The following is a 25431-nucleotide window of genomic DNA, read 5'->3' as shown; positions in this document are numbered from 1 at the left end:
ACGCAAATATATATGTATACATATATTTGAGAGAATGTGAATATACATGAGCCATATATATAAATTAAAATATTATCCTTATAACAAATCAGTAGCCATTCTTTTAGATTTATCTGGAAATGTAATTTGGGTTTTGGGAAAGTAGAAAAAACCCTAAAGATAACTGATGAAAATTTCAGTGTTTCAAATGCATTTATAGCTATATAACTGTAGATTAAAGTCTGCTATGACTAAGCTTTTATGAATTATTTAGCATCCCATAGGTTGCTGGCACTGCATCATGAGAATTTCTAATTTCTGAATTTTTTGGGGTCTGAGCCCACCCTATGCACTGGGTCTTGGGAAATCTTTTTATGTATTCCTTGGTTTCTGCATCTGCAAACTGAAAATAATAATTTTGTTTCTGGGTTTTTAGGAAACAATATAATACACTGCAGTCATTCCCAACCACCTGTCAATACACTGGGGTTAGTTCCGTAACAGAGGTAAAAGAAGAAAAATAAGATCAGTTTGATGAGTGTTAATCAAATTTTGCACAATTTAAAAAATGGAGATAAGTTCTTTCTACTTTTTGGCTTAAAATCTCTTTTACTTTATAAAATATTTTTGGAGGTTTCTCCTTATTTTTGCCCCTCTTTTATTAGTAGGTAAAATCTCAAAGTCCCAGAGCTGCTAAAGTGGTGATATGGAAACACTTGGCCTAGCATAGACCTGAGTGCTACTGTGATTTTTGCTGCCTGTGGGAAGTTACCCTCTAACAGAGGAGAGAGAGTTCTTTAGATGTAAGCATTTTGGGGTTAGTCCCTCTCAAGAACAGAGTTTTGAATGGTTGCCTTAAAGATGTTATTGGCGCCTATAGAATCAAATAAAGGGAACTTCTCACAAGGTGTGGGCTTATTAGCGTTGAGCCCTCCAGACAGAACAAAGGGCCTGCAGAATTGGGAGAGAGCCATGGGGCTTTCTTTTCCAAAATGTCTCAGTCTGCATCACACAGCCAAATACTACTGATCTCCTGTTAGTCATTGTTTGGCATTTTCTGTGTCTCTTCTGTGCCCTATTCATGCTCTGATTTCTGCAGGCTTATTCCTTAATTCATTTAACAGCCATTTACTGGGGTCCATTGTTTGTCAGGTATCATGCTGAATATTTTGAATGCTTCATTATCTCATTTAATTCACACAGCAGTTTAGTGAAACAGGCATTATTTTCATTCTCAATTTTCACAAATCAGCAAATGAAGTTCAGATGGCCCATGTGGCACGGCAAGCCCCATTCAGCAAGAGAGTTTCTTAGCTGGGTTCAAGCCCAGGTGTCTCGTGGTCACAACACGGACCATGGAAATGCAATCTTTCCAGTACAGCAGGGAGATCATATGGTGGCAACATTAAAAGCAGGGACTTTGGAAACATATAGGTCTCAGTTGTTGCTGCTGATGTTTTTAGTTTGTTTAGAAAATGGGGCCAGTAATTGAGCTTAACTTTTATGGTGGCTATAATGATTAAATTAAGTGCTGTATATATATTCGTGGAACACAGTAAGTTTTGTGAAAAGGTGAGGTCAGTAATAATGTTCACATTAGTATTTGGACTGTGCTGTAATTTGTGTGAGTCCTTCCGGGAAATGAGAAAATACATAGACCATGTGATGTGAAGAAGGAAGTCTGGGTGGTGGGTTCCAAGTTGTGTGGAAGGCTTGAAGGATTATAATTGGAGGCGAAAAGATGACTGTAGGTGAGTTCCCATCTGGTGAGAGCATCCTTGTTGAGACCATCCTGGCCTGGGGGGCCTGGTGACTTAGGGATGGAGTCCTAGTTTGTCTCTGACCACCATGTTTGCAGAGCTTTGCCTCAGTTCTCCAGGGGAAGGGAAATGATCGGTGAGGGAGAAGGTTCACACGGCTGAGAACTCATCAAGTGGTCTGTATGCATGGAAAGCTGAGCCAGGCCTGAGGGGACACCCCCATCCTGGCTGTCTGGTTTGTGTTGAGAAGCTCAGTCAGTCTCTGATTACCTTGGCTCCAAAACCTTTCTCACAATGGTCCAAGAACTGAAAGATTAGGACCCTTCTGGCAGTTGCTGGCATGTTCCGAACCACAGCTTTTGAATTTACTCCAAACTTGGAAACCAGCTACCCAGTGGAGTGTATGAGGAGGGGATTTCACATGGGCAAGAACCTGAAGGGAGAAATTGCTATGGATGGAAATGAGGTCACGGCTCTTGCTACATAGCATTTCCTGCAGACTGGAGGACTGGAGCCATGATTTAGATATCTTTTGAAACTAAAGTCCACCATTATGATGAGTATTTAGAAGCTGGCAAAATTTAGGAAGCATGTCATGTTATTTTATCACTTATTTGCACACCTTTTCAATGTAGATAAGCCTCCAACGTCCTAAAACTTCTCCAGAGGATGACTCATTTCTCCTGATTCTTATCTTGGGTGTTGTTATCTGAAAGGGGTAAGGAGAAATGTGTTTAATGTTAATGTATTTTTTTGCATTTTTATACATTTCTACATATACCCTAAATAAACAGGTTAGTTAGGAGTTACTGAGTGTCCACAAGCTGCATTGTCATATGTAAATATGTATGTGTATGCAAATGTGTCCATGTGCATTGCCACGTACATGTACATATACATACATGCTTGCACACACTTAGCTTCTTGTTTTGAAATAATTATAGATCCATAGAAAGTTGCAAAGATAGTATAGACAGTTTCCTTTTTTTACACTTGGTCCAGTTTTCCCCAATGATTACATGTTGTCTAACTGTAGCATAGCACCAAATCACAAAAGTGAGATGGCTACAAGGTACAGTTCCATCTAATTTGTTCCAGGTACAGGTTGATTTAACGGCTGCCTGACTGGAGATACAGAACTATCCCCTCACCTCAAAGATTTTCCTTATGCTGCCCCTTCACGACCACCCTATCCCATTCCCTCCACCATCCCTAATCCCTGGCAACTATTAACTTGTTCCCCATCTCTGTAATTTTGAACTTTTGGGAATGTTACATAAATAGACTCACAGAGTAGGTGGCCTTTCGAGGTTGGCCATTTTCAGTCAGCATGATGCCCTTGAGATCCACCTATGTCAGAGAGTAGCTCATTACCATTCATGGCTGAATTAATATTCTACAGTATAGTCGTACAAGTTTGTTTAAGCAAATTGTCCTTTTGAAAGGATTTTCAGTTTTTGAACATTATAAATAAAGCTGCTATGAACAATACATACAGGACTCATTTGGATGTAGGCTTTCCTTTCTCTGGGGTAATGCCCAGGAATGTGCTTGCTGTTGTAGAGTAAGTACATGTATAGTTTTCTTTTAAGAAAGTGCCAAATTATTTTCCAGAGTGACTATATCACTTTACATTCTTTTTTTTTTTAATTCTTAATGATTTTTTAAAAAATATATAATTTATTTATCAGAGAGAGAGAGCAAGCTCAAGTAGGGGGATGGGTAGAGGGAGAAGCAGGCTCCCTGCCTAGCAACAAGCCTGATGTGGGACTTGATCCCAGGACACTGAGATCATGACCTGAGCCGAAGACAGATGCTTAACCCACTGAGCCACCCAGGCGTCCCACCACTTTACATTCTCATTAGCATCTGATGAAAGATCCCATTTCTCCACATCCTTATGGTATTTGGTATTGTCACTATTTTCCATTTTAACTGTCCTAATAGGTACGTAATGACATCTTATCATGGTCTTAATTTATATTCCCACCAGCTGCATTGCCATATTTACATAGCCTTACTGAGATATAATTCACACACCATATAATTCACACTTTGAAAATGTACAATTCAGAGACTCTTAGTTTATTCACAGAGTACTATATCCATCATCATAACAATTTGAGTATTTTTATTACCTCAAAAGAAATTCCTTGCCTCAGTGTGCCTAGGTGGCTCAGTCCATTAAATATCTGACTCTTGATTTCAGCTCAGGTCGTGATCTTGGGGTCTTGAGATTGAACCCCGGGTGGGGCTCTGTGCTCAGTGGGGAGTCTGTTTCAGATTTTCTCTCTCCAGTTTAACTATTTTTTGTTGTTGTTCCTTATGCTTTTGGTGCCATATCTATATTGATGCCATATTTCAATGCCTAATCCAAAAGTATGAGGATTTAAACCTTCTAAGAGTCTTAGAGTTTTTTTTAATAACTCTTACATTTAGGTCAGTGATACATTTTGAATTAATTTTTTTTAAAGATTATATTTATCCATTTGACAAACAGAGATCACAAGTAGGCAGAGAGGCAGGCAGAAAGAGAGAGGAGGGGGCAGGCTTCCTGCTGAGCACAGAGCCAATTTGGGGCTCCATCCCAGGACCCTGAGATCATGACCTGAGCTGAAGGCAGAGGCTTTATTTTTATTTTTATTTATTTATTTTTTAAGATTTTATTTATCCATTTGACAAACAGAGATCACAAGTAGGCAGAGAGGCAGACAGAGAGAGGAAGGGAAGCAGGCTCCCTGCTGAGCAGAGAGCCCGATGCGGGGCTTGATCCCAGGACCCTGGGATCATGATCTGAGCCAAAGGCAGAGGCTTTAACCCACTGAGCCACCCAGGCACCCCTTGAATTAATTTTTGTTTATGGTGTGAGGTAGGAGTCCACATTCATTGTTTGTTTTTCTTCCTCCCTTCCCTTCTTCCTTACCTTTTCCTCCTTCCTTCCCTCCCCTCCCTCTTTCTTTCTTTGTCGCTCTATTTATTTATTTTGGAGAGGTACCAAGAGAGAAGGTGGGGGAAGGGGCAGCCAGAGGGAGATGGAGAGAGAGAATGTGAAGCAGGCTTCACGCCCAGCAGAGAGCCTAACACAGGGCTCAATCTCACAATCCTGAGATCATGACCTGAGCTGAAATCAAGAGTCAGATGCTTAACTGACTGAGCGACCAGGCACCACCACCTTCATTCTTTTTCATATAGACATCCTGTCCGAGCACCATCTGTGTAAAAAATGAACTGACTGGATGCTATATTTTTTAGAGTTGTTTTTTTTTTTTCTATCCCAAATCTTCATTTCCTGAGAACTAAGCAATTTAAGCCTCCAAAGGAAGAACTAATGCTTGATCTAAAGCTCCAGGAGCAACAACCTTCAAAGCTGTCAAGAGTCACTCATCCTTTATCTTAAATGAGATCCAGACACTTTTTAGAGAGCAACTTTAGATAGAGTTGAGAGAAAATCCAGTCCAGTGGCTTTGGGTCACAGGAGGGGAGAAGGGAAACAGGATAAAGAGGCAGAGAATGTAAGACAATCCCAAACGTCAACTTTCCTTCTTTTCAGTTGTACTTTAATTAGTCTTGGGTTTCAATTGTTTGCTTGGTCTCTCTCTGTTCTCCACTGAGTACAATATAACCTCACTCTGGCTAAAAATGCAGGATTCTGCATCAGACACACAGGGGCTCAAATCACGGATCCTTTATTTTGCTACTTCCTCTGTTACTTCCTACTTGTTCCATCTCTCCAAACTTCAGTTTATTTGTTAGCAAAACTGGGATAATAGTCATGTCTACCTCAATGAATCAGTGAGTACTAAAGAGTACCAATACATACTTAGCATAGTGCCATGAATCTCTAAAATATTATCTACTACTAATATTTTCCTTAATCAGAATAAAAAACCATTTGTCCCCTGTCCCATTTCCTTGGGTTCTGCTCTGTAAGATAGGAAAACCTACTAATCTGATTTTTAATCCTACAAGCTTTTTACTACATTTGAAATATTTTTCTTATGGAGGAGTTGAGAAGATTTCAATTCAGTTTATGTTTAACTTCTTGATGTATTATAAGCTGTATTAAATTACATTTACCATTTGGGGGTTTTAAGGCTCCTAAAGTCATACTAAGCCTCTATTTTTTTTTTAAGATTTGTTTATTTTGGGGTGTTTGGGTAGCTCAGTGGGTTAAAGTCTCTGCCTTGGGCTCAGGTCATGATCTCAGGGTCCTGGGATCGAGTCCCACATTGGGCTCTCTGCTCGCGGCGAGGCTGCTTCCACCTCTCTCTGCCTGCCTCTCTGCCTACTTGTGATCTCTGTCTGTCAAATAAATAAATAAAATCTTAAAAAAAAAAAAAGATTATTTATTTTAAGGGATGACACAGGGAGAGGGAGAAAGAGTCCTAAGCAGATTCCTTACTGAATGCAGAGCCTAAGGAGGGGCTCAATCTCCCAACCCTGAGATTAGATTATGACCCTTGGCCAAAACCTAAGATCACAACCTGGGCTGAAACTAGGAGTCAGATGCTTAACTGACTGCGCCATTCAGGCACCCCCATATTAAGCTTCTACTAACACATGACAAAAAGGGCAAAAGTCCTTGGGGTGCCTGGGTGGCTCAGTCAATTGGGCATCTGCCTTTGGCTTAAGTCATGATCTCAGGGTCCTGGGACTGAGCCCTACATGGGGCTCTCGGGTCAGCAGGGAGTCTGCTTCCCCTTCTCCCTCTGCCCCTCCCCAGGAATCCTGTGCTCTCTCTCTCTCTCTCTCTCTCTGGGGGAAAAAAAAGGTAAAAAAGTAAGGGCAAAAGTCCAAAAATCTGTAAAACTCTGTGACCCTTTCACTTATTCCTATGATTTATAGACAAGTTGCTCACCTGTGAGCCTCACTGCTTGTAAAATGGGGTGAAATATCAGACTGGACTATTGTATAAAGTAGCTAGGACATTCCAAGGAGGTAAAAAGCACACAGAGGGGGAATGCCTGGGTGGCTCAGTCAGTTAAGCATTCAGTTCTTAATCTCAGTTCAGGTCTTGATCTCAGGGTCATGGGTTCAAGCCTTACACTGGGCTTCATGCTGGGCATGGAGTCTATTTAAAAAAAAAAAAAAAAGTGTGCAGAGCTTTTAAAATGACAAAGTTTGCCTCACCTGTAAGATGATCTTTTTATTTTATTGAAGTATGGAGTAAAGTGAATTCTGTGACAAAACACCAATATTAAATTTTTTAAATTTTTTCCATTAATATTACACTATAGTACCATTAGCCTTAAGAGATGTAAAGTGAACAGTACAGTTAAAAGCTTTAGCTATGAAACAAAGCAAAGAGTCAAAGACAGAAAATAATTGTTGTCAGTCAAGATTCTAAGGTGAAAAAAATTCTAAGATGTTTTCAAGGATTAATTAATGCTCAGTGTATTTTCATATTCTCTTCTGAAAGCTTTAGTGGGCTGGCTTTCCTAATGCTTCCTTTGTGGTATTATCTTTGAGAACGGGAAATAGAACTCAACTTATAATTTTAGAAGCCTTAATTTTAAGGCCAAAGAAATGGTCCCACAGGCTCTGGTTATTTAAGAAATAAGATACTCCAATCTCTGTGTGTATATGTATGCGTATGGTAACAGTAAACTTATCTCAAGTTCGTTGATTTTTTAAAATTTATTTTTGCCTTTAAAATTTCAGTATACTTGGGGTGCCTGAGTGGCTCAGTCATTTAAGTGTCTGCCTTTAGCTCTGGTCATGATCTCAGACTCCTGGGATCTGAGCCCTGTGTCTGACTCCCTGCTCAGTGAGGAGTCTTCTTCTCCTACTCTCTCTGCCCCTTCCCCTACTCATGCTCTCTCTTTCAAATGAACAGGTAAAATCTTTTAAAAAGTAAGTAAATAAGATTTCAGTATATTTAACACACAGTGTTTTATTAGTTTCAGGTGTACAATACAGTGATTCAACAATTCTATACATTACTCAGTGCTCATCATGGTAAGTCAAGTTCACTGATTCTTACTGTTTAACATCAGGTTCTTTTGTTAACTTCAAGTATAATTATTTACAGGAATTTAAAAATAGGATCTATGATAGAACTCCATTACCCTAAAAGTAACCTCAACCTTTACCCATACACCTGTATATTTACACAGAAAGATGTCTAGGATAATGTTTATGTATTAATGATGATGATAATTTCTATGTGGTACAATTAGGGGTTAAATTTTACTTCATTTTTCTATTTTTCTATATTGTTTGAGAGGTTTTCCCCAACTTAAATGATAAATTTGAAGTTGGAAAATTGGCACAGAGACCCATGTAGCTTCTCTCTATGATAACAAATTCTTTTTTTTAAGTTTTTATTTTTTAATTTGAGAAAAAGAGAGTAAGCAAGAGAGAGAAAGAAAGGGAGATCATGAAGGAGAAGGATTAGAGAGAGGAGCTGCACCCTGTTGAGCAGGGAGACTGATGTGGGACTCGATCCTGGAATTCTAAGATCATGACCTGAGCCGGAGGCAGTTGCTTAACCAACTGAGCCACCCAGGCGCCCAAAAGCAACATTTTTTAAAAATATATATATTTATTTATTTGCTTATTTGAGAGAGAGAGAGAGAGAGAGAAAGATAGATAGAGAGAGAGAGAACATGAACAGGAGTAGGGGCAGAAGAAAAGGGCAAGAGAGAATCCTCAAGTAGACTTCCCACTGAGCGTGGAGCCCAGTGTGGGGCTTGATTCCAGGACCATGAGATCATGAACTGAGCCAAAACCAAGAGCTGGCCACCCAACCCGCTGAGCCATCCAGGCATCCCTATGGTAACAACTTCTACAACTATAGTACAATGGTGAAACCAGGAAATTATCATTGGTATAGCACAAACTACAGAGTTGGTTCAGAGGTCTCCGGTTTTTACATGTACTGATTTGCGGCAACTGTCTCTCTTAACTCTGTTTATTCCTCAGCGAGCACTGCTATTATAGGGTGGGGTAGAGTACAGAGCACACCGCACTTTCTAAGGATAAACACATATCTGCTTTGAAAAATCACATTACTTATCACTCATATGGTAACAAATTGGTAGGAAGTTATCTCATCCTTCCAAAATTACTGGTAATGATGAGCTTGAGTTGGCTTGTACCAACTCTGAGGGCCAATTGTAAATATTCTAGAATTTTGTCATTGGTAGTTTGAAATCAACCACGGTAAAAATGTTTATCTTCGAGACATCTGCCAAGAGTATAAATCAAGACTTCCCCTCTCTTCTGACAGTCTGCTTACCAGCATACCGCTGTTCACACAGCATTTACAGTTGGTCTTGGCTAATCCTAGCTGTCCATACAATTCTTCTCATCTGGGTCTCACTGTAAAACCTTACTTCTGGTAAGACATCCCCTTATCATTCATGATGTTTTTTTCCCTCAGGGTCGTAAAACAGGGCAGCTAGGTAATCCAACAAAAAGGTTTTCTGTTAATGGATTCTAATACCTTAATATATGGCCTTTCTGGGTAACTCACTTCCATTTTGCCCAGAGACGGTCTCAGATATATATTTATTTTTAACTCCAGGAGAACGTGTGAGGGCATGTGAAAGATAAGCAGCAGAAAAGTTGTTTGAGGGTGGAAGGAGCAATGCGGCAGGCAGCTGTGGGTTTCACACAAAAGCAAGAACAGCCCTGCCTTCACTGCCTCAGTCCTGTCCTTCTTTCTGTGGAGCTACAGGGAATCACGGGGCCCTCTCTGTTAAGGAAGGTGACAGGAATGGGGAAGAGAACTGAGTTTTAGATTTCAAAAGAGGTAGAAAGCCAAAGAGATTCTTTGCAGGTAGCGGTGTGAATATATAAACTTTTATTTAATGAAGGGCCATATCCTTCCATCTTCAGTTAACATGTTAGCTATGTTTCTTCTTAACTGTTAATATTGTTGAAGAAGAAGAATTCAAGTAAGTAAATTTGAAGCTCTAATTGCCTTTATAAGGTGATTCATGAATGGGGCACCATACCACCTTGCAAGTAGAAGGGGGTACCAAAAAGTTGTACAAAATGGAAGGTTTTTACAGGAGAGCAGGTGGGGCAAGGAAGTTATTGGCAAAAAGAAAGGAAGGAGTGTTTCAAGCAAAGTCATTTTCCTTAGGGAGACACGCAGGGAGTCTTATGCAGATGACCTCATCTTCCTTTGAGGGGTGGAGGTGGGGATGGAGAAGGCCCACATGACAGATTACCTCATTGGTGCTGACCAGAAAATTCCTGACTGACATGTTAAGGCTACACTTCTGGGGGTGCGGGGGAGTTGAAACTGTAGTTAGGTTAGGTATTAAGCCCCTGTTTGGTGACCTGGACTATCATAAGTGACTCCATCTTAGGTCTCTGTTTTCTTTTTAATTGTAGGGGCGCCTGGGTGGCTCAGTGGGTTAAAGCCTCTGCCTTTGGCTCAGGTCATGATCCTAGGGTCCTGGGATTGAGCCCCGCATCAGGTTCTCTGCTCAGCAGGGAGTCTGCTTCCCCCACCCTCTGCCTGCCTCTCTGCCTACTTGTGATCTCTTTCTCTCTGTCAAATAAATAAATAAAATCTTTAAAAAAAAAAAAAGTACATTAATTGTAGACAAATAAATAAATAAATAAAAACAAAAATGTAACTTTTCTATTCTCTATTCTCCCCCTTGTCTCTCTATGTTGTTCATTTAACAGACATTTGCAGGCTAACTGTTGGAGGGGACCAAAATTTGTCACCTCTAATGTGTTTCTTTGGCATGTGGATTTCTTGGGTCTGATGATTTTTGAAGAACAAGAAGACTCAGCAAGAAACTTTGATTTTCTCCTAATTACCTAAAAGACTTTAGATAGAGTTCCTATTCCAATAAGGGAACTAACACCATAGACAAGTCCTGTACAATATGAACTAGATGTGGTAGACAGGGAGGAACGTGGCAAAGGACGTTTGTTAACACTTCTTTCCATGCCCCCACTGTTTTTATATGGCCAAGGAAACATTTGCTTACTGGACCTTTACTCTTTTTCATCTTTCTGTGAATTGTCTTCCTTCCCTGTGAAGTCCCAGACCTCTACCCTCTTCTCCTTAATCATGGATAGCAAATAAGCCTCAACTGCCTATCTATGGGCCTCCTATTCTTATGATGCCCCTGTGAGTTCTTAAATTTGATTTTCTCCTGTTAATCTGTCTCATGTCAATTTAACTCTTAGACCAGTCAGAAGAATATTGAAGGGTAGAGGAATGGTTTTATGGATAGACTAAGCCAGGTACTATGGGGGAATAGTAAATATTCTCTCAGCTCAAAGCCCACTGGTAGTACAGTATAGTGCAATGAACACAAATGTGAGAGTTAGATCCGGATTCAAATTCTGTCTCAGCTAATTGCTAGCTGAATAAACTTGGACAAACTACCAAGTTTTAATGTGTTAGTTTCTTCATTAGTAAATGCAAAGTTGTTAAGAGCATGAATGATAATAATAAGCCCCAACTCTATAGGGATCATTTTTTTTTAAGATTTAATTTTTTCAAGTAATATCTACACCCAGTGTGGGGCTCACAACTTACAACCCTGAGATCAAGTGTTGCAGGCTCTAAGTATGGAGCCCACCAGGTACCAATGTATGGGGTATTTTATGTAGCTTAATAATGTTTTATTTTATCTCACTTTAACTTAATCCTTATCATAACTTTGCCAGGTAAGCTGTATTATTTCCATCTTATAAATGAGAGATTTGAGCCAGAGACATTCATTAACTTGATCAAGGTCATAGAGCTAATGGGGAACAATGTTGGAATTCATAAGATCACTCTAGAGGCCATATGGCATATGAAAAAGCTTATAAAAATTCTTAGATGCATAGTAGGGGCTCAGCCATTGTATATTGTTATTCACTTTATTTATAATTAATTGTTAGTTATATTGATGATTATATTAATATAATTACATATTACACAAGGTTCTATAATGTATCATACAATGCCTTAATTATATGAATTAATTACATATATATATATAGATATATATATATGAGGGGAAAGTTCACTAAATGTGGAATCAGATTATCTGAGCCATGTCTTGGCTCTGCTATTTGTGACTTCTGCCAATAGGGAAATCATGCAAATATTCTCGTTTACACACGGGCATGCTTGCCACATGGTAGCTGTTCAATAAATGTGCAAAAATAAAGGAATAAAAAAATGAATAAGCAAATAAATAAATGTTTAAGATCAATTCCGATCTTAAAAAGCAACTCTCCCTTGTAACGTACACAAAGGAAAACTGACAGGGACATCCGGGCTCACGATGCAGCGGACCACAGAGGGTCCCCACAGTGCCTCGCTGTGGTACCAAGAGGTACTGCAAGAGCATCGCGCAGGCTTCCCAGTCGCGCCTAATCCTTGGTATGTTGCCAGGGATTTGCCCAGCTACTTACTTGTTTGCTCCCCGTCTACACCCAATTAACTCTTGCCCAAGCAGGAAGACTCTTGCTTGGTCCTACACATAAATCACTGCTTATTCACTGAACATTGCGATATTCTGGTCGCATATGTTTTTCTTGGTTTTGTCAGAGCAGCAGGAGTCAGGGCTGTGAAAGCAGGTATGTTGCAGTAATGTTCTTTCATACATTATGCTCTTGTATTATCCTTTGTACTTTTCCCTTTCACACTCACAAAGTTCTTCAAACCTCACAAATAATCAAAATGTGAGTTCTGGAGCCTGTCAGTGACTGCGCCCTTGCACACTGGTCACGCATTAAAACTTCTGGTACTCATCTTGCTACACGTCTCATGTAACTCTGACAACAGCCCAACAAGGAAAAGGATTTTATTCTCTTCCTTTTACAGAAAAGGGAGGCTTGGAATGAGTCAGTAACATACCTAGCAGCAGAGGTGGGACTGGGGCCGAGTCTGCTGGTCTTCCAGACACATAATGTCTCTCATAGCAGGAAAAAAAAAAAGATAAATAGGTCATAAAGAGAAAAGACCAACATGATTGTGTCTCTGCTTTACTTTCATCTGTAATTATAAGATAATGGGAGCACCTGGCTTATTTTGAACTGTGCTTTCCCATAGCAGCCCCTATACAACCAGGGGGACCCAGTCCTAAGAAGCAGGGATGCTTTGTCAATTACACAGTGACTTACAAAATGCTGTTTATGGTTAAGAATGGCAGCCTGGTGAAATAAAAGCATATTTAGATCATGCTTTGTGCAAACAAGAATTGTTGCTGTTTTTCAGGCTTTTTGGGAGGTAAATGTGTTTTAAGGACAAATCCCCTATTTTTTTTTCAAGAATTCCTTTATGAAACATAATACGCTTTGGCAAAGATATTTAAAACATAATACTGTTATTAAAAAAAATGCAAGTGCATTCACATAGAGAAACTCTAGACAAAATAACATACCTTCCCTCGACAGTTCCCTGGGGAGAGCTTGCTTCAGAGGTGGAGAATTAGGGAGTGAATCTGATGAACTGCCTTGACCCCTTTTGTCTGGTGTCTGAGAGAGTTTGGAATACTTGGAGACTGTGTAATTGGTCACCAAGTTTCTCTGAGCCTTTGTGCTTGCAAATGAATTTGCTGCCTGGGTAAAGACAAAAACTCAGCCTCCCTGAAGTGAAGGACAGGCTGCAAAAACCAGAATGGTGAGAAAACATAGTAGGAGAGTGGGAGAGGCGGTGCCTCTGTTCAGATGATTACTTTCACATTGGTGTGTGGAAGAGAAACACAAAACCAAGGCACACAAAATACCGCTTAACATCAGCTTCAGATTTTCCTTGAGCGAACACTCTTTCCTAGAGTTTTGGATAAATGCTTCCCTCTTGTGGTCAGATGGTAAAATGCAGGGGGGATGGAGAACTTGAACCAGGATAAGGTGAAGGGAGCAGGAATTTTTTTTTTTTTTTTTTTGCATATATTTTCTGAAGAGATTTTGGTTTAAGGAATAAAACTCTCCTTCCAAAAGAAAGAGAGGGAAAAGAAAAAAAAAGGAAAAAAAGGAAGGAAATAAGAAAACATACAAAACGTCAGAAAAAAACAACAAAATAACTTTCCCCCAAAATGGCCCCGTTTACCTATTTCCACTTCCATGGAGACTTCTTTTATCAGCTAAGCAAGAAGTGATTCCTCCCTCCACAGCCCCATACATGAACAACAGAATCAGAATAAATGAGTGAGACACGGCTGGGTAGTCGGGACAATGTGACACACTCAAGACTGGAAGCTGAAAAAGGCATAGTTTCTGCCCTCAAATAGCTCAGACTTCATTGGGGGGATGGTGGGATCAAATAGAGTGAGTGATTTTAATATACACAGCAAATGACAAGCGAGGTACACACAAATGCTTTGGGAGAACAAAGGGTATTTTGTTCAACTCTTGAAGACGGTGATGCCTAAGCTGAATCTGTAAAGATAAGAGTTATTCAGGACATCAATGGCCATGCTAAGGGGAGTGTGAGCTTTGTTTTCTGGACTTCCTTTAGATCAAATAGCGGCTTTATATTGGCCGCAGTGTACCCCAGTTCCCACTCCCCTATTTATGTTACATATTTAGTCCAATAAGCATTTGAGAATTAACCCCAGGTAGGCATGGGAAACCAAGAAGAGATTTTAATGATGAGAACAACCTGGCCCGATCTATACATTAAATCAAGCTGGAAACAACAGGTAGGGTATATTCATTATTTTTCTATTCGATTTTTTTTTTTTTTTTTAGCTCTTCACCCAATGTGAGGCTTGAACTCATGACCCTGAGATCAAGAGTTCCATGCTTCCCCACTGATTGAGCCAGTCAGGTGGCCCTGCAGGGCATATTCAAAGAAGGCACAGCTGGAAGCAGTTATTTTACCAGGAAGCTGCTGCAAGGATTCAGGTGAGACACTCTTAGTAGATGCGATGAAGAAGAGAAGAACGACAGGCGGGGGAGGGCTAAAGTCACTGGAACGTGTAAAAGATTGAATGTAGAGGGTGAGGGAAATGCTGAGAGAATGAGGGCTATGAATCCATGAAAATCCATCTCTCACTAAGTTAGGGAACAGGGATGGCGCAGGTCTGGAATGAAAAAAATTAACTCAGAATACTTAGTGGTTTTGGTTTCGTCATGGCCTTTAGTCATCCTGGATTGACCCCCCCCCCCCCTTAAAGATTCTATTTATTTATTTGAGGAAGAGAGAGCATGAGTGAGGGAGGGACAGAGAGAGAGAAGGAGAAACAGACTCCCTGATGCAGAGTTTGATCCCAGAACCTTGAGATCATGACCTGAGCCAAACAAAGTCAGCCTCCTAACCCCTGAGCCACCCAAGCGCCACCTGGATTAAGTTCTATTTCATTGTTTCCAGGCCTGATCTGTCTTACTTTAAGTTCATCAGGAGCAAGGACTATATCTTGTCTCGATATTCCTTAAATGCCTTTTGAAAAAGTACTCTTATCAAATTATTTAAAATGTCATTTTTACACAAATAAGTAAATATGCATCAAAGTGTTATGTACGTCATTAGTTAAACCAGGTGAACACCTAAGCTGGTTCAAGAAAGGTTTGAAGAACGGGATAAGATAGGCTGAACTCAAGGCAATATGTGGGAAACCCTGGGGGTGAATTTGTACACAAGACAAAATCCTAATCTTTGGGCTTGTCTTTTTCTATCAAGCTGAAAAAAACAAAAAAGACAGGTCACACCTTACCAACTTTCTGCAAGTTGGTCTTTAACTGTACCAGGTTATGAAACATTGAGTCTCTCATGATCGTGGCATTTGCCCTGGAGCAGATAACTTTCCAGCTGACGTGTTAGAAATCCCCTCTGAAATGAAATTGTCAAGATACACACTCATAACTTTGTCTTATGCTTACTTAGGGTATTTTTCTATATACTTTCCTATAGTAGCTCTAAGAATACTTCCTGTGCATTTTTAAAAAGATTTTATTTATTTATTTGACAGAGATCACAAGTAAGCAGAGGCAGGGAGAGAGAGGGGAGGAAGCAGACTCCCCACTGAGCAGAGAGCCCAATGCAGGGCTAGATCCCAGGACCCTGAGATCATGACCTGAGCCGAAGGTAGAGGCTTAACCCACTGAGCCACTCAGGTGCCCCCCTCCTGTGCATTTTTACAATTTTCAGTTTATTTCCCATGCTGTATAAACATAGATTTGAGGTGGTATAAATTACAGGCAAAATTAAATTAAAAGCCAAACAATAAAATCAATGAAGTAAAGAGAAAATAGAAAGACTTGATAGTATGCCATAATTAAATTTTAGATTTGTTCATGCATTTCTAGGTAGTAAGGGCAAAATAATTTACACAGTAAGTTATCTCGTATTATAACAGAATAAAAATCCTGTTTCTGAGGTGGTTCTTATTTAGTTTTGTGTTTCCTCCTCCTCCAAAATTCTTTAAAAAAAAAAAAAAAGTGTCTTATGGAACTTCACATAGATGACCCAGAGGTAGTGGCCCCTGTCGTCAACATTTTGTAGTAACTGCAGGCACAGATTACCAGTGATTATTTGTTATAGACCCTTTTGGTCAAAACCAATAACTTCATCCTTTTAAGTGCATTTGCATGAAAAAAAAAAAGTATTCAAAACAGATTTTTATGTGGATCATTTTCAGTGAGAAAAAAACCCTACAACCTCACATTCCATATGTAACTGCTAAGTTGCTTAAATAAAAGAAGCATGATTCGTCAGCCATTTGGCACAAATATTTACCATGAGGTAGGTACGCATTCGACCGCATATCTGTCCCTCTGCCACTGACTGTGCTGGCTCACCGGGAGGTAAGAGGTAGGGCTGCATCCGGAGAGGGCAGGCTCCTCTCCGGGGGAATTGTGGGAGGAAGTGCCTCCCATCCCCCCACACTCTTTCGGGGGAGACAGGGGCGGGGTTCTTTGTTCTTGAGCTAGGAGAAGTCATTTGAATTGCTGACATGATGGCCTATTTGGGTTATGTATCAGAATTAAAGTCATAAAAACAGAGCTTTTCATTTATAAAATTCGACTCCATAATAGTAGTTGCCTATTTCATGGCATGTTGCTAAGCTTGGTACCTTTTTCAGAGATGCTGAGTCAGTTGGCATTCTTCGTTGGATAATGTCCATAGTGATGTTTTGAGGGCTGCAGCTGTTTCATTCTTCTCTGTTTTGAGGGTTTGACTTGGCACACAAGGGGTCCTATAAAGGAGTAACAGAAGGTTGTAATGAACTGATGAGCAATGCTTTTTGCTAAAGCACTTAAGTTACCGCAAGAGCACAAGTTAAAGATAAATGGGTACAACTGAAAGAAGAAACTTAGTGTGGGTTTTTTAAGCCCACCCACAAATACCAATATTATTTTTAGAAGCTTTTTTTTTTTAAGATTTTATTTATTTGCAAGAGAGAGTGAGAGAGAGAAAGAGAGCACAAGCAGGGGGAGTGGCAGAGAGAGAAGCAGAGGATGCAGAGCTGGATCCCACGACTCTGGGATCATGACCTGAGCCGAAGGGAGATGCTTAACCGACTAAGCCACCCAAGCACCCCCCTTTTTTAGTAGTTCTTAACAATGACCTACAACACTGTACCTCATATTGTGCCATCTTGGTTCTTTGTTTCATGCATACATGGACTGTTTCCCACATTCATCTGTAAGCTCTTTGAGGGTAGACCCACGTATGCCAGTCTGTAAGGACTGGTCCATAATGGATGCTCACCCGATACATACTTGTTAACTTGCTACCTCTAGTGGTTCTCTATGGTAGGGGAAAAAGGTAGGTGGATACAGGAAAAGAAGTAATATCTAGAATAAGGATGACGAATACCTGGCAAGGTTCTCTCCCAAATTATACTCAGAGCAGGAATGCTAAATGATCATGGGTGTCTCCTCAAATGTGTAAATTCTGCCTTGGACTCTTCCCCATAGTGCTCCTGGCAGGTACAATAAAAATTCAGAGTGAATAGATGAGGAGAAATCCATTTACTCTTCTTGATGTAGAGTTTGATCACTGCCATTATGCTGATGGCTCTGATTCTGCTGAACCTTATTTGTCAAAAGTAGGTAAGAGGACAGTTAAACAAAACAAAAGCAAAAACCTATGAACAATGCAAGATAAAGTTTTAAAAAATGCAGCTTGTTTTATTTTTATATAAACTAAAACACCAGAGCTCATTGATTCCTATATTAAATACATAAATTATAAAATGACCATTCATAAAACTTTACATACAATAAATTGATTCCAGTCTCTACGGTAATACATACAGTGCATGTACATGTTCAGTGTACTTCAGGGGATCATTCTGGTGAAACTCAGTCAATTGATATTTTTCTCCCATTAATAAACAAGCACTGAACCAATAGATGGAGTCATGCTAATGAGATGGAGATAAAGAACCTCAAATGAGGCAGTTGATCAGATGAAAGCTCTGAGAAATTGGTCTCCTGGCTACATTAGCACAGGAGGCATCTGGGAATCAAGTATTCAAATACATTGGGTCTCTTCTTGAGTCCCCATAGAGTTGGATCTCGAAGGCTAAAACATGCATGAACCCTTGTTGGAATGAGATTTCTAGCTGATAAAATTATGGGAATTTTGGGTAATATTAATACTGTAGGTTGTACTAGACTTTCTGTTGCTCTTCCTAGAAAACCACTGGCATCACTACCAGGCTGGTTTATGGGGCTGGGTAATTGGAAAGCCAATGAGTAGTTCCTTGCCTCAGTCAACAACAGGGAATTGTGGTCGTGAATAGAAGGTAGAGGAGGACAGAGAAGAGGCAGGGAAGGAGAAGAGCACAGACACCAGATGCTAACAAAAAATATGAGTTACTTAGCAGCATAGAAAAACCCCTTCCTTAAGTCCTCAATCCTAGGACAGAAGTACACATTAAGTAAGCGCTCACACCATCACCTATGTACAGAATATATATGTTTTTATATGTACATTACATATCTATAAAAGAGTTTGAATTTTGATCTGTCTCATAGGAAGTTACTACAGTGAATTGGGGGGGGGGGGGGAAATAGGCACATTTTGTGAGATGTCAATCAAATCTAAGTGATTGCTCTTATTGATGGATGCTGGGGATGTGCTTTTTGGAAACTGCATTACCCACACTTGAGCGAGTTTGTAGAGTCTTGACTTTAGGCAAAATTGGACTCAAAGTTGTTTATCTACACCATTTCCATCCTCCAGAACTTTGCTATAACAAGGATGGAAATAAAAGCAGGGTGCAAAGACCTTAATGCAAAAACACAAATGCAAACACAGGGAACTTCACCGAATCAGTCCCTGCCACCTCTGAGCATGATACACTAGGTTGAATATAGCAAATTATAACCTATTTTTGACACATTATTCCTTGGAATAGATCTTTAGTAACTTGATTAAACACTGGACTTGAACTTTCAAACAGCAGAAGGTTTATTTAAGAAGAACCAAATTAAATGGCAGCAAAGGAATGTGAATCTTCCTTGCCCAGTACTGAAATGGAGTTAGAGGATCAACTCCAACTTTCTCTTATGTATGAAGCTTCTCACCAACACACCTGAAATTCAGTCTCAAGGTAATATAAAGAAGTGACAACGCAGTTGAACGGGAAGAAAACTTTAGTCCTTTAAGACCTTGTGACCTACTTTTTTCCCTTTAAAAAAGTATCAACTTAAGGAGAAGCCTGGGCCCATCCTGGAAGTATTAACTCATGACATAAAGTCATCTAAGATTTGCTTTGATTATTGATCTTCCAGAAGTTATACTGAACTTTTTCAACACCCTAAATGTATATATACACACACACACATATACCATGTATACATGTATATATATACATACATACATAGTGCCACTCTTTGAAAATCAAAAAAATGCAATTAAGTATTTAAAAATGTCTATGCTGTCCATCTACTTTGATGTAACATAACACACATGATCCAATTATTTAAACATCAACACAAAAATGATATCATTTTTATAGTTCCCATGAAAACCTAAGCAGTTTTTCAAACACTTCCTTTTTAAACAATGAAGATAAGAATTACATTGAAGACATTAAACATGTGAATTACACAATGGGTTTACAGAAAAAGTTGACAATAAATAGGCAAAAGGAACAAGTTTATCAAAGATTTATTATGAACAAAAATTTAGTTGAAATTAAATACTGTAGCAAAAATTATTTGGCAAAACTTTACTTCTCCCATACTAGTAGAGAATAAATGTCCCCTTTCAGCTCCAGTGATGACCCATGAACCCTCTACATCATCTCTATCCTACTGAAGAACCAGGCCACCTATGTGAACGGTTATTTGTGAGTGGAAGAAAAATCAAAGCAAAATTTATTCTTCCACCCCTAAAACCTTACTACTGGCAGGTTTGACACAGGTTAAAAGCACATTCAAATGTGTTTCCTAAAATAAAATTTTGGTGGCATTAAAGAAAAATGGTTAGACAGTCAATTTAATAATAGAGGCTTTTTCTAGTATGATAGCCAAATATAGTTTTCAATTTTGTTTTTCTTTCCTTGTGAAAATTTTCCTGTCCTGAATAACTATCCAAATTGGGGCTTTCCTTTTTTTGTCAAACTATTCTTTAATATCATTAGTTACACTTATTTTCCAAGAGATGAATACTTTGATAAGAAAAATTAACTAAATGAACCCTGAAGAAGGTCATCCTGACCACTACTAACTTATTGGCCAAGTATGTCAGGGTAGTTCAGATACAGAAATTAAACATCAGAGTGGGGATTATGTACTCTCTGTAAGAAGTGGGCCCACATTCAGCCTCTCCATTACTCATGAGATACCCTTTACTATTGCTGAACATAATATGCAAGGGAAACATTCATTTAAATAGGATTCATTTCTGTGGATCCATGAGTCAAACATACCTTTATAATTTTGTTGATGTTCTTATAATTGTTGAAGTGAATAACAGAGATGTATTTATCAAAATATTTAGCCTAATCCAATGGTATGTGAACTTTGAGGATCAGGACTAAGACTTGGTAAAAACATACCCTTTTAGCCTAAAATCTAGAGAACTTTGCTCATTTCCTGAAGGCTAAACAAAAAGTATGAATCCCTCCCTTATGCATTTGTCCTAACTGCATCTAAAGCTGCTTAGATGGTCATCCTACCTGTATTGCTTGTGTGTGATTTTCTATGTGTGTGATACAATCAGATTTATAGCAGATAAGTTACACAATCAAGCCACACTGTTTTTACAGATGTTTCTAATCATTTAAATCAAAGTCAGTGCTTGGATATAAAATTTAGCATACAAGTTTCTTGGTGGAAAAAGCAAGATGAAGAGAAGGAAAGCAGGTTTGACATAGCAGATGGAGTATGGATTTGCACAGACAGACCCTGGATTGTCCACTAAAGAACAGAAAAGTTGAAGAGGGAAGAGTAATTGATTCTCTTCCACGTACTCTGAGATCAGAAAGGGTTGGGTCACAGACTGTAGCGCAGTGCCACATTCTTTAACATTGCCTGCACAACGAATGTGCTCTTCATACCAAGTAAAGAAACTACCCAGTTGAATAAAGAACCCAGCAGGATGATTATTTTGTATATTCCCAGTAGGACCCATTACTGTACATCTCTCCAAAATGAAAGGGATGATCAGACTAATTATGTGATACTATCAGTAGATTCCACACTTTAATTTCAGAGTTGGCTCTCCTGTGACTAAAGTGTTTCTTCCTTATCATGGCATGCATACACAATAAGGAGAGCTACGAGATACTTCTCAGGGAAATGACGTTCTTCGGTCTTGCTCAAAAACATGAGATGATCTGTTTACTATAGGTTATCAGAGATCCCAGCTCTGGATCTCCCAACCTTTATTGCTAGCGATATCCCAGGTAGTTCAATGGGAAAGCTTCAGTGCTGCGGTGCTTAGATTTAATAAAACTGAAGCACTATTTTATTATGTGGGGGACTTTTTCTCAACAATACAAGAAAGTCAAATAATATAGCAGTCATAATTTTACAAAGCACTTTGTGCTACTTTAAGCACCTCTTGTTCCAGAATTGAAAAAACAAAACAAAACCTTTATGAAAAAGCATTTAACCTCATTTTGCAGATGAGGAGACTGAGGCACAGAGAGGTTAAGTGACTGGGCCAAAGACACCTGGGTCAGCAGAAAAGAGGACAGAACACGGGACCCTCAGCATTCTAGCCTTTCTTGGCCTATTCTTCAGTTCGTGTTCTGGCTTGGAAAATACCAGCATTAAAAACCAAAGAATAAGATACGGAACTCACGTATGGAAGGATTTGTGTAGCATTTCATAGAAAGAGTTTCTGGCTCCCTACACACATTCTTTATGCATGGGAAATCTAGCCCTGTAAATAAAACCTTGACAATTTGAAAAATTGAGGCTGTTTTGTTATCTACAGTAAATGAGGTGTTAAATTTGTTTTTCAGGAACATTTACTGGCTCTCAGAGATGAATCCAAGACTCAGTATTACATAACTTAGGAAAAGTACCAGTCTTCTACTCTTCTCTGGTAGAAAACGACCTTATTGGTAACTTATGTTACTTCTATATATAAAAAAAAAAGTAGAGCTGTCTTGTTGCTGTCGGCTCTCTGGGGGAAAAAAATGTTATCAGTCTAAACGACAAGAGGTCAGAATGCTCTAGGCATATCAGGATACTTTAAAAAAAATCATAATTTTGTTGATCTTTTGCATCTCTGTGGCAAACTCAGCTGTTGGTAGAAGTTTACTTTTCACCTCTACTATGTTTTTATTCAAACAGTATAACATATTTATTTGCAGGCAATTTTAAGCAGCCATTTGAAAACCAGTATTTTGGAAATGGATTCAGAGATGTTCTCGGGCCCGCGTGCCCTAGAGATAGATGGTAGCATTGTTAACAGAACCGAGTCAGGGAACTTGTGATTTAGGGCATCATCTTCTTAATTTTCAATATGAATGAGATCAGTCTGTTCGTGGAGGAAGATAGATGTGGCAGAAGGCCAAGGCAGCATCAAATCTGCTTTTATTTCTTATGTTACATTCACCTAGGTCCTCCGCCTTGTCGCCAGTTGAGTGGGGGTCATTGTGGTGCGCTCTCATCTGTCCTCTGTGGAATGCATTCCACAAGCTCCACCTCTAGAAGAGAAACAAGCGGGAGACTGCTTTCCTTCCCATTCACATTGCAGCTCTGTTCCTGAGTTTTAAACAATAAAGACAAAAAGCAAATCCCTGTAGTAAGAAACCAGACTTTTCAAATGAAACATTTTATTGTAAATAGCTCCTCATAGGTATTCCTCGTGCTTCATTCCCCACCCGCCCTTGTTTTTTCCTTTGTTTTGATTTTTGAAAATGTTTATTTCAGGACTAGTGTTTCCATGGGGTGTGGTGTTACATTAAAATGATCCCCCTGCACAGCAGGGGGAGAGTGTTTCTTTGTAACTTTGGTTCCATGCCCAAGACACATCTTTCCTTGATCTGCTGAAACTGTTTCCATTGCTGAACTTTTTCTTTACACAATATACGTTTATAGTTCTTTTCTTCTGGTTTGACATATACATGTTTCATTAAATGCAGCATATATTGTAGATTTTCAACAGGGTCATGTGGGAACTGTCAAGTAAGAAACCTTGAATAATGGCTTTAAAATACACAGTTGTAGTCCTGGCTACAGGGTAGTTCTTAGCTTTTGATCTCCCTCTCACTGTTGTAAACATTTCTGCCATCTTTGAAGGTCTAGAAGCATTTGCCTTTCTGGGGTCTTATCCGTGTTTTCGGTTACTCTGAAAAACAGAGGGAAAATTCTTAAATCACCATTGCTGTCATTAACTGAAGCAGGAATAAAATTATTTTTTTAAGGAAAAAAATTATTCTTTACCACCTCTTTGAGCTCTACTATCTAATCCAAGTTACATAAACGAAGTCTCTAAGCTCAATCCCTTTAATTTTAAGTGAGAAAAGAGAACAATCTATTTCAAGGGTTATATCTGCATGGAAAGTGATGAACAGGTCTTATTTCAAGTATATTGACATATAAGCAATTATCATAGTAGCCTTTACTTCTGGGGCCTTCCAAGACAACACCTTAGAAGCTCAAATGAATGATCATACCCCCAAAATTAAATATAAAATTACAAAACATAAAATTATTTTAAAAGCAGATCTTGTCTATCTGTGCCTTTCAGTGACTTACATTTATGTCATATTTCCTCCTCAACAATTGTATCCAGTGGCATGTAGACTCCACTCTGAGGTCTTGACCTGGGGATTCCCTGGGAAGTATGCCATATGGGTTTCTTAATTGGCTCCAGAGATGTTCCTGAAAAGGTACTTCCCTGGACTATACCAGTTAGAACTCCTAGCCCTATTTCTCTTTAAGTCTCTGTGTCTGAGTTTTAAACTTGGTTAGATGTTAAGGATATAATACTCTCTTCCCCCCAAAAGCCAGAGATGGCACAAAGGATGTGCTATCATGCGCTGCTCAAAGACTTGGCCTTTACAGCCTCAATAACATGGATGGAGAAAACTGGGATTTCCAGTTTTGGACACTGTATGTCCAATGACAAGTTATTTCAATTCTCTAAGCCTTCATTTCTCCATCTGTAAAACAAAAATACTAATTCTCTAGCAGGACTTTACTGGTGCTGCAGAAATAGTGATCAATATCCAAAGTGGTGGGAGGCAATGCAGTTAGTACCCCAGGAGATTTCCAGTCCACCAACTAGAGGCAAATGAAAGATTCAAAAGAATTCCTGCCATTAGCACCAGTCAGAAATATCTGGAATTCATATTTGCAGAGGCATGTTGCTCCTAAAGACTAGATTAGACGTGAGTGAAAGAGTGATAGGGTCACAGAGGAGGACCAGTGGGAAGGAAGTACAGTGGGTTAGATGTAGGTGGGAGAGACTGCTGGTACTTGTACAAATGAGACTCACATTCTAGTGTTCAAATACAGAGCAATGCTCACCTATTGCACATCTTTCTTTGTCTATCTGGGCAGAGAACTGGACAGGGATGGCAGGGCAGAGATAAGGCAGGAGATGCGTTCCCAACAAGATGTTGTGGCTGGGAGCACCAATGCTGAGATCCAGAGAAGCAATGGAAGGGCTTGGGTCTCAGCCAGTCAGGGAATACTGCTGTGGGCACATCCTGCACAGCTTTTGAAGAACTCACACATACGTTCCCCCAAATGGCCAGTCTTTCATCACCTCTCATAGAAAGGACATCAGCACTGATAACTGCCAGAGAAAAGCATCAACCACCAGGAGGAGAGTCACAAACACTGTCAATGCAGTTGAGAGACATGTACTCTTTTCCCTCTGCCTCTTCCCTGACCTCCACGAGAACCAAGCTTTGAACAGGGAAGAGGGAGAGATCTCTTAGAGCCAGATCATGAATCTGTCCTACACCTGGAATAGGGAAGAAATGAGATTAGATGGACTCGGAGGTTGAATTTTAAACTGAGCCAGACTTTAAAGAACTGAAAAATTGGGGAGCCAGCTTGAGATTTATTAAAGAATAAGAGGAAAATTAGAACCTGAGTGAAAGCCATGTTTTGAGAAAAATAGATTATGTTCATATTTATATCCCACTGAGATAAGAGCCCCAAACAACTGGCTACAACTGTAATACTCTTATATTCCCTGGAAGAGAAGAAAACTGATCTTAACGTACATAAAAGATGCTTTAAGGTGTGTGTTTGTGTATAATATATGTACATATAAAAATACATATAGTGTATGTGTATTTGTATGGATAGAATAAATATGTAAACACAGAAGGGCAGTCTCCCAGAATAT

General features: G+C 39.4%; 2 protein-coding genes and 1 long non-coding RNA gene across 8 annotated transcripts in view; 1 reads left to right on the top strand and 2 right to left on the bottom strand.

Moving 5' to 3' along the window:
- Window positions 1-16746, bottom strand: part of LOC309861925 (uncharacterized protein) — a gene marked incomplete at its 3' end in the record, with an annotated part of 43991 nt that extends 27245 nt beyond the window's left edge. The window contains exons 1-3 of the mRNA XM_082725215.1: window positions 16727-16746; window positions 3030-3089; window positions 2362-2448 (exon numbers count right to left, since the gene is read on the bottom strand). Of these exons, the coding sequence (XP_082581341.1) occupies window positions 2362-2448; window positions 3030-3071 (129 nt within the window). The 5' untranslated portion in view covers window positions 3072-3089; window positions 16727-16746. The remainder of the gene's footprint in view (window positions 1-2361; window positions 2449-3029; window positions 3090-16726) is intronic.
- The window catches only part of LOC309862300, a 173045-nt gene that overhangs the window by 50714 nt on the left and 96900 nt on the right, over window positions 1-25431 (top strand). The gene's annotated exons all lie outside the window — the stretch shown is intronic.
- JAKMIP2 (janus kinase and microtubule interacting protein 2) overlaps window positions 22884-25431 on the bottom strand; it is a 161835-nt gene continuing 159287 nt past the window's right edge. For all 6 annotated transcript variants that reach the window (XM_082726020.1, XM_082726022.1, XM_082726023.1 and 3 more), the window contains one exon: window positions 22884-23415. In XM_082726020.1, coding sequence (XP_082582146.1) covers window positions 23395-23415 — 21 coding nt within the window. In that variant the 3' untranslated portion in view covers window positions 22884-23394. The remainder of the gene's footprint in view (window positions 23416-25431) is intronic.

The sequence above is a fragment of the Mustela nivalis genome (genome assembly GCF_964662115.1).
Source record: "Mustela nivalis genome assembly, chromosome: 3".
In the NCBI taxonomy this organism is placed as follows: domain Eukaryota; kingdom Metazoa; phylum Chordata; class Mammalia; order Carnivora; family Mustelidae; genus Mustela; species Mustela nivalis.
This window is presented reverse-complemented; position numbering and strand designations above follow the sequence as displayed.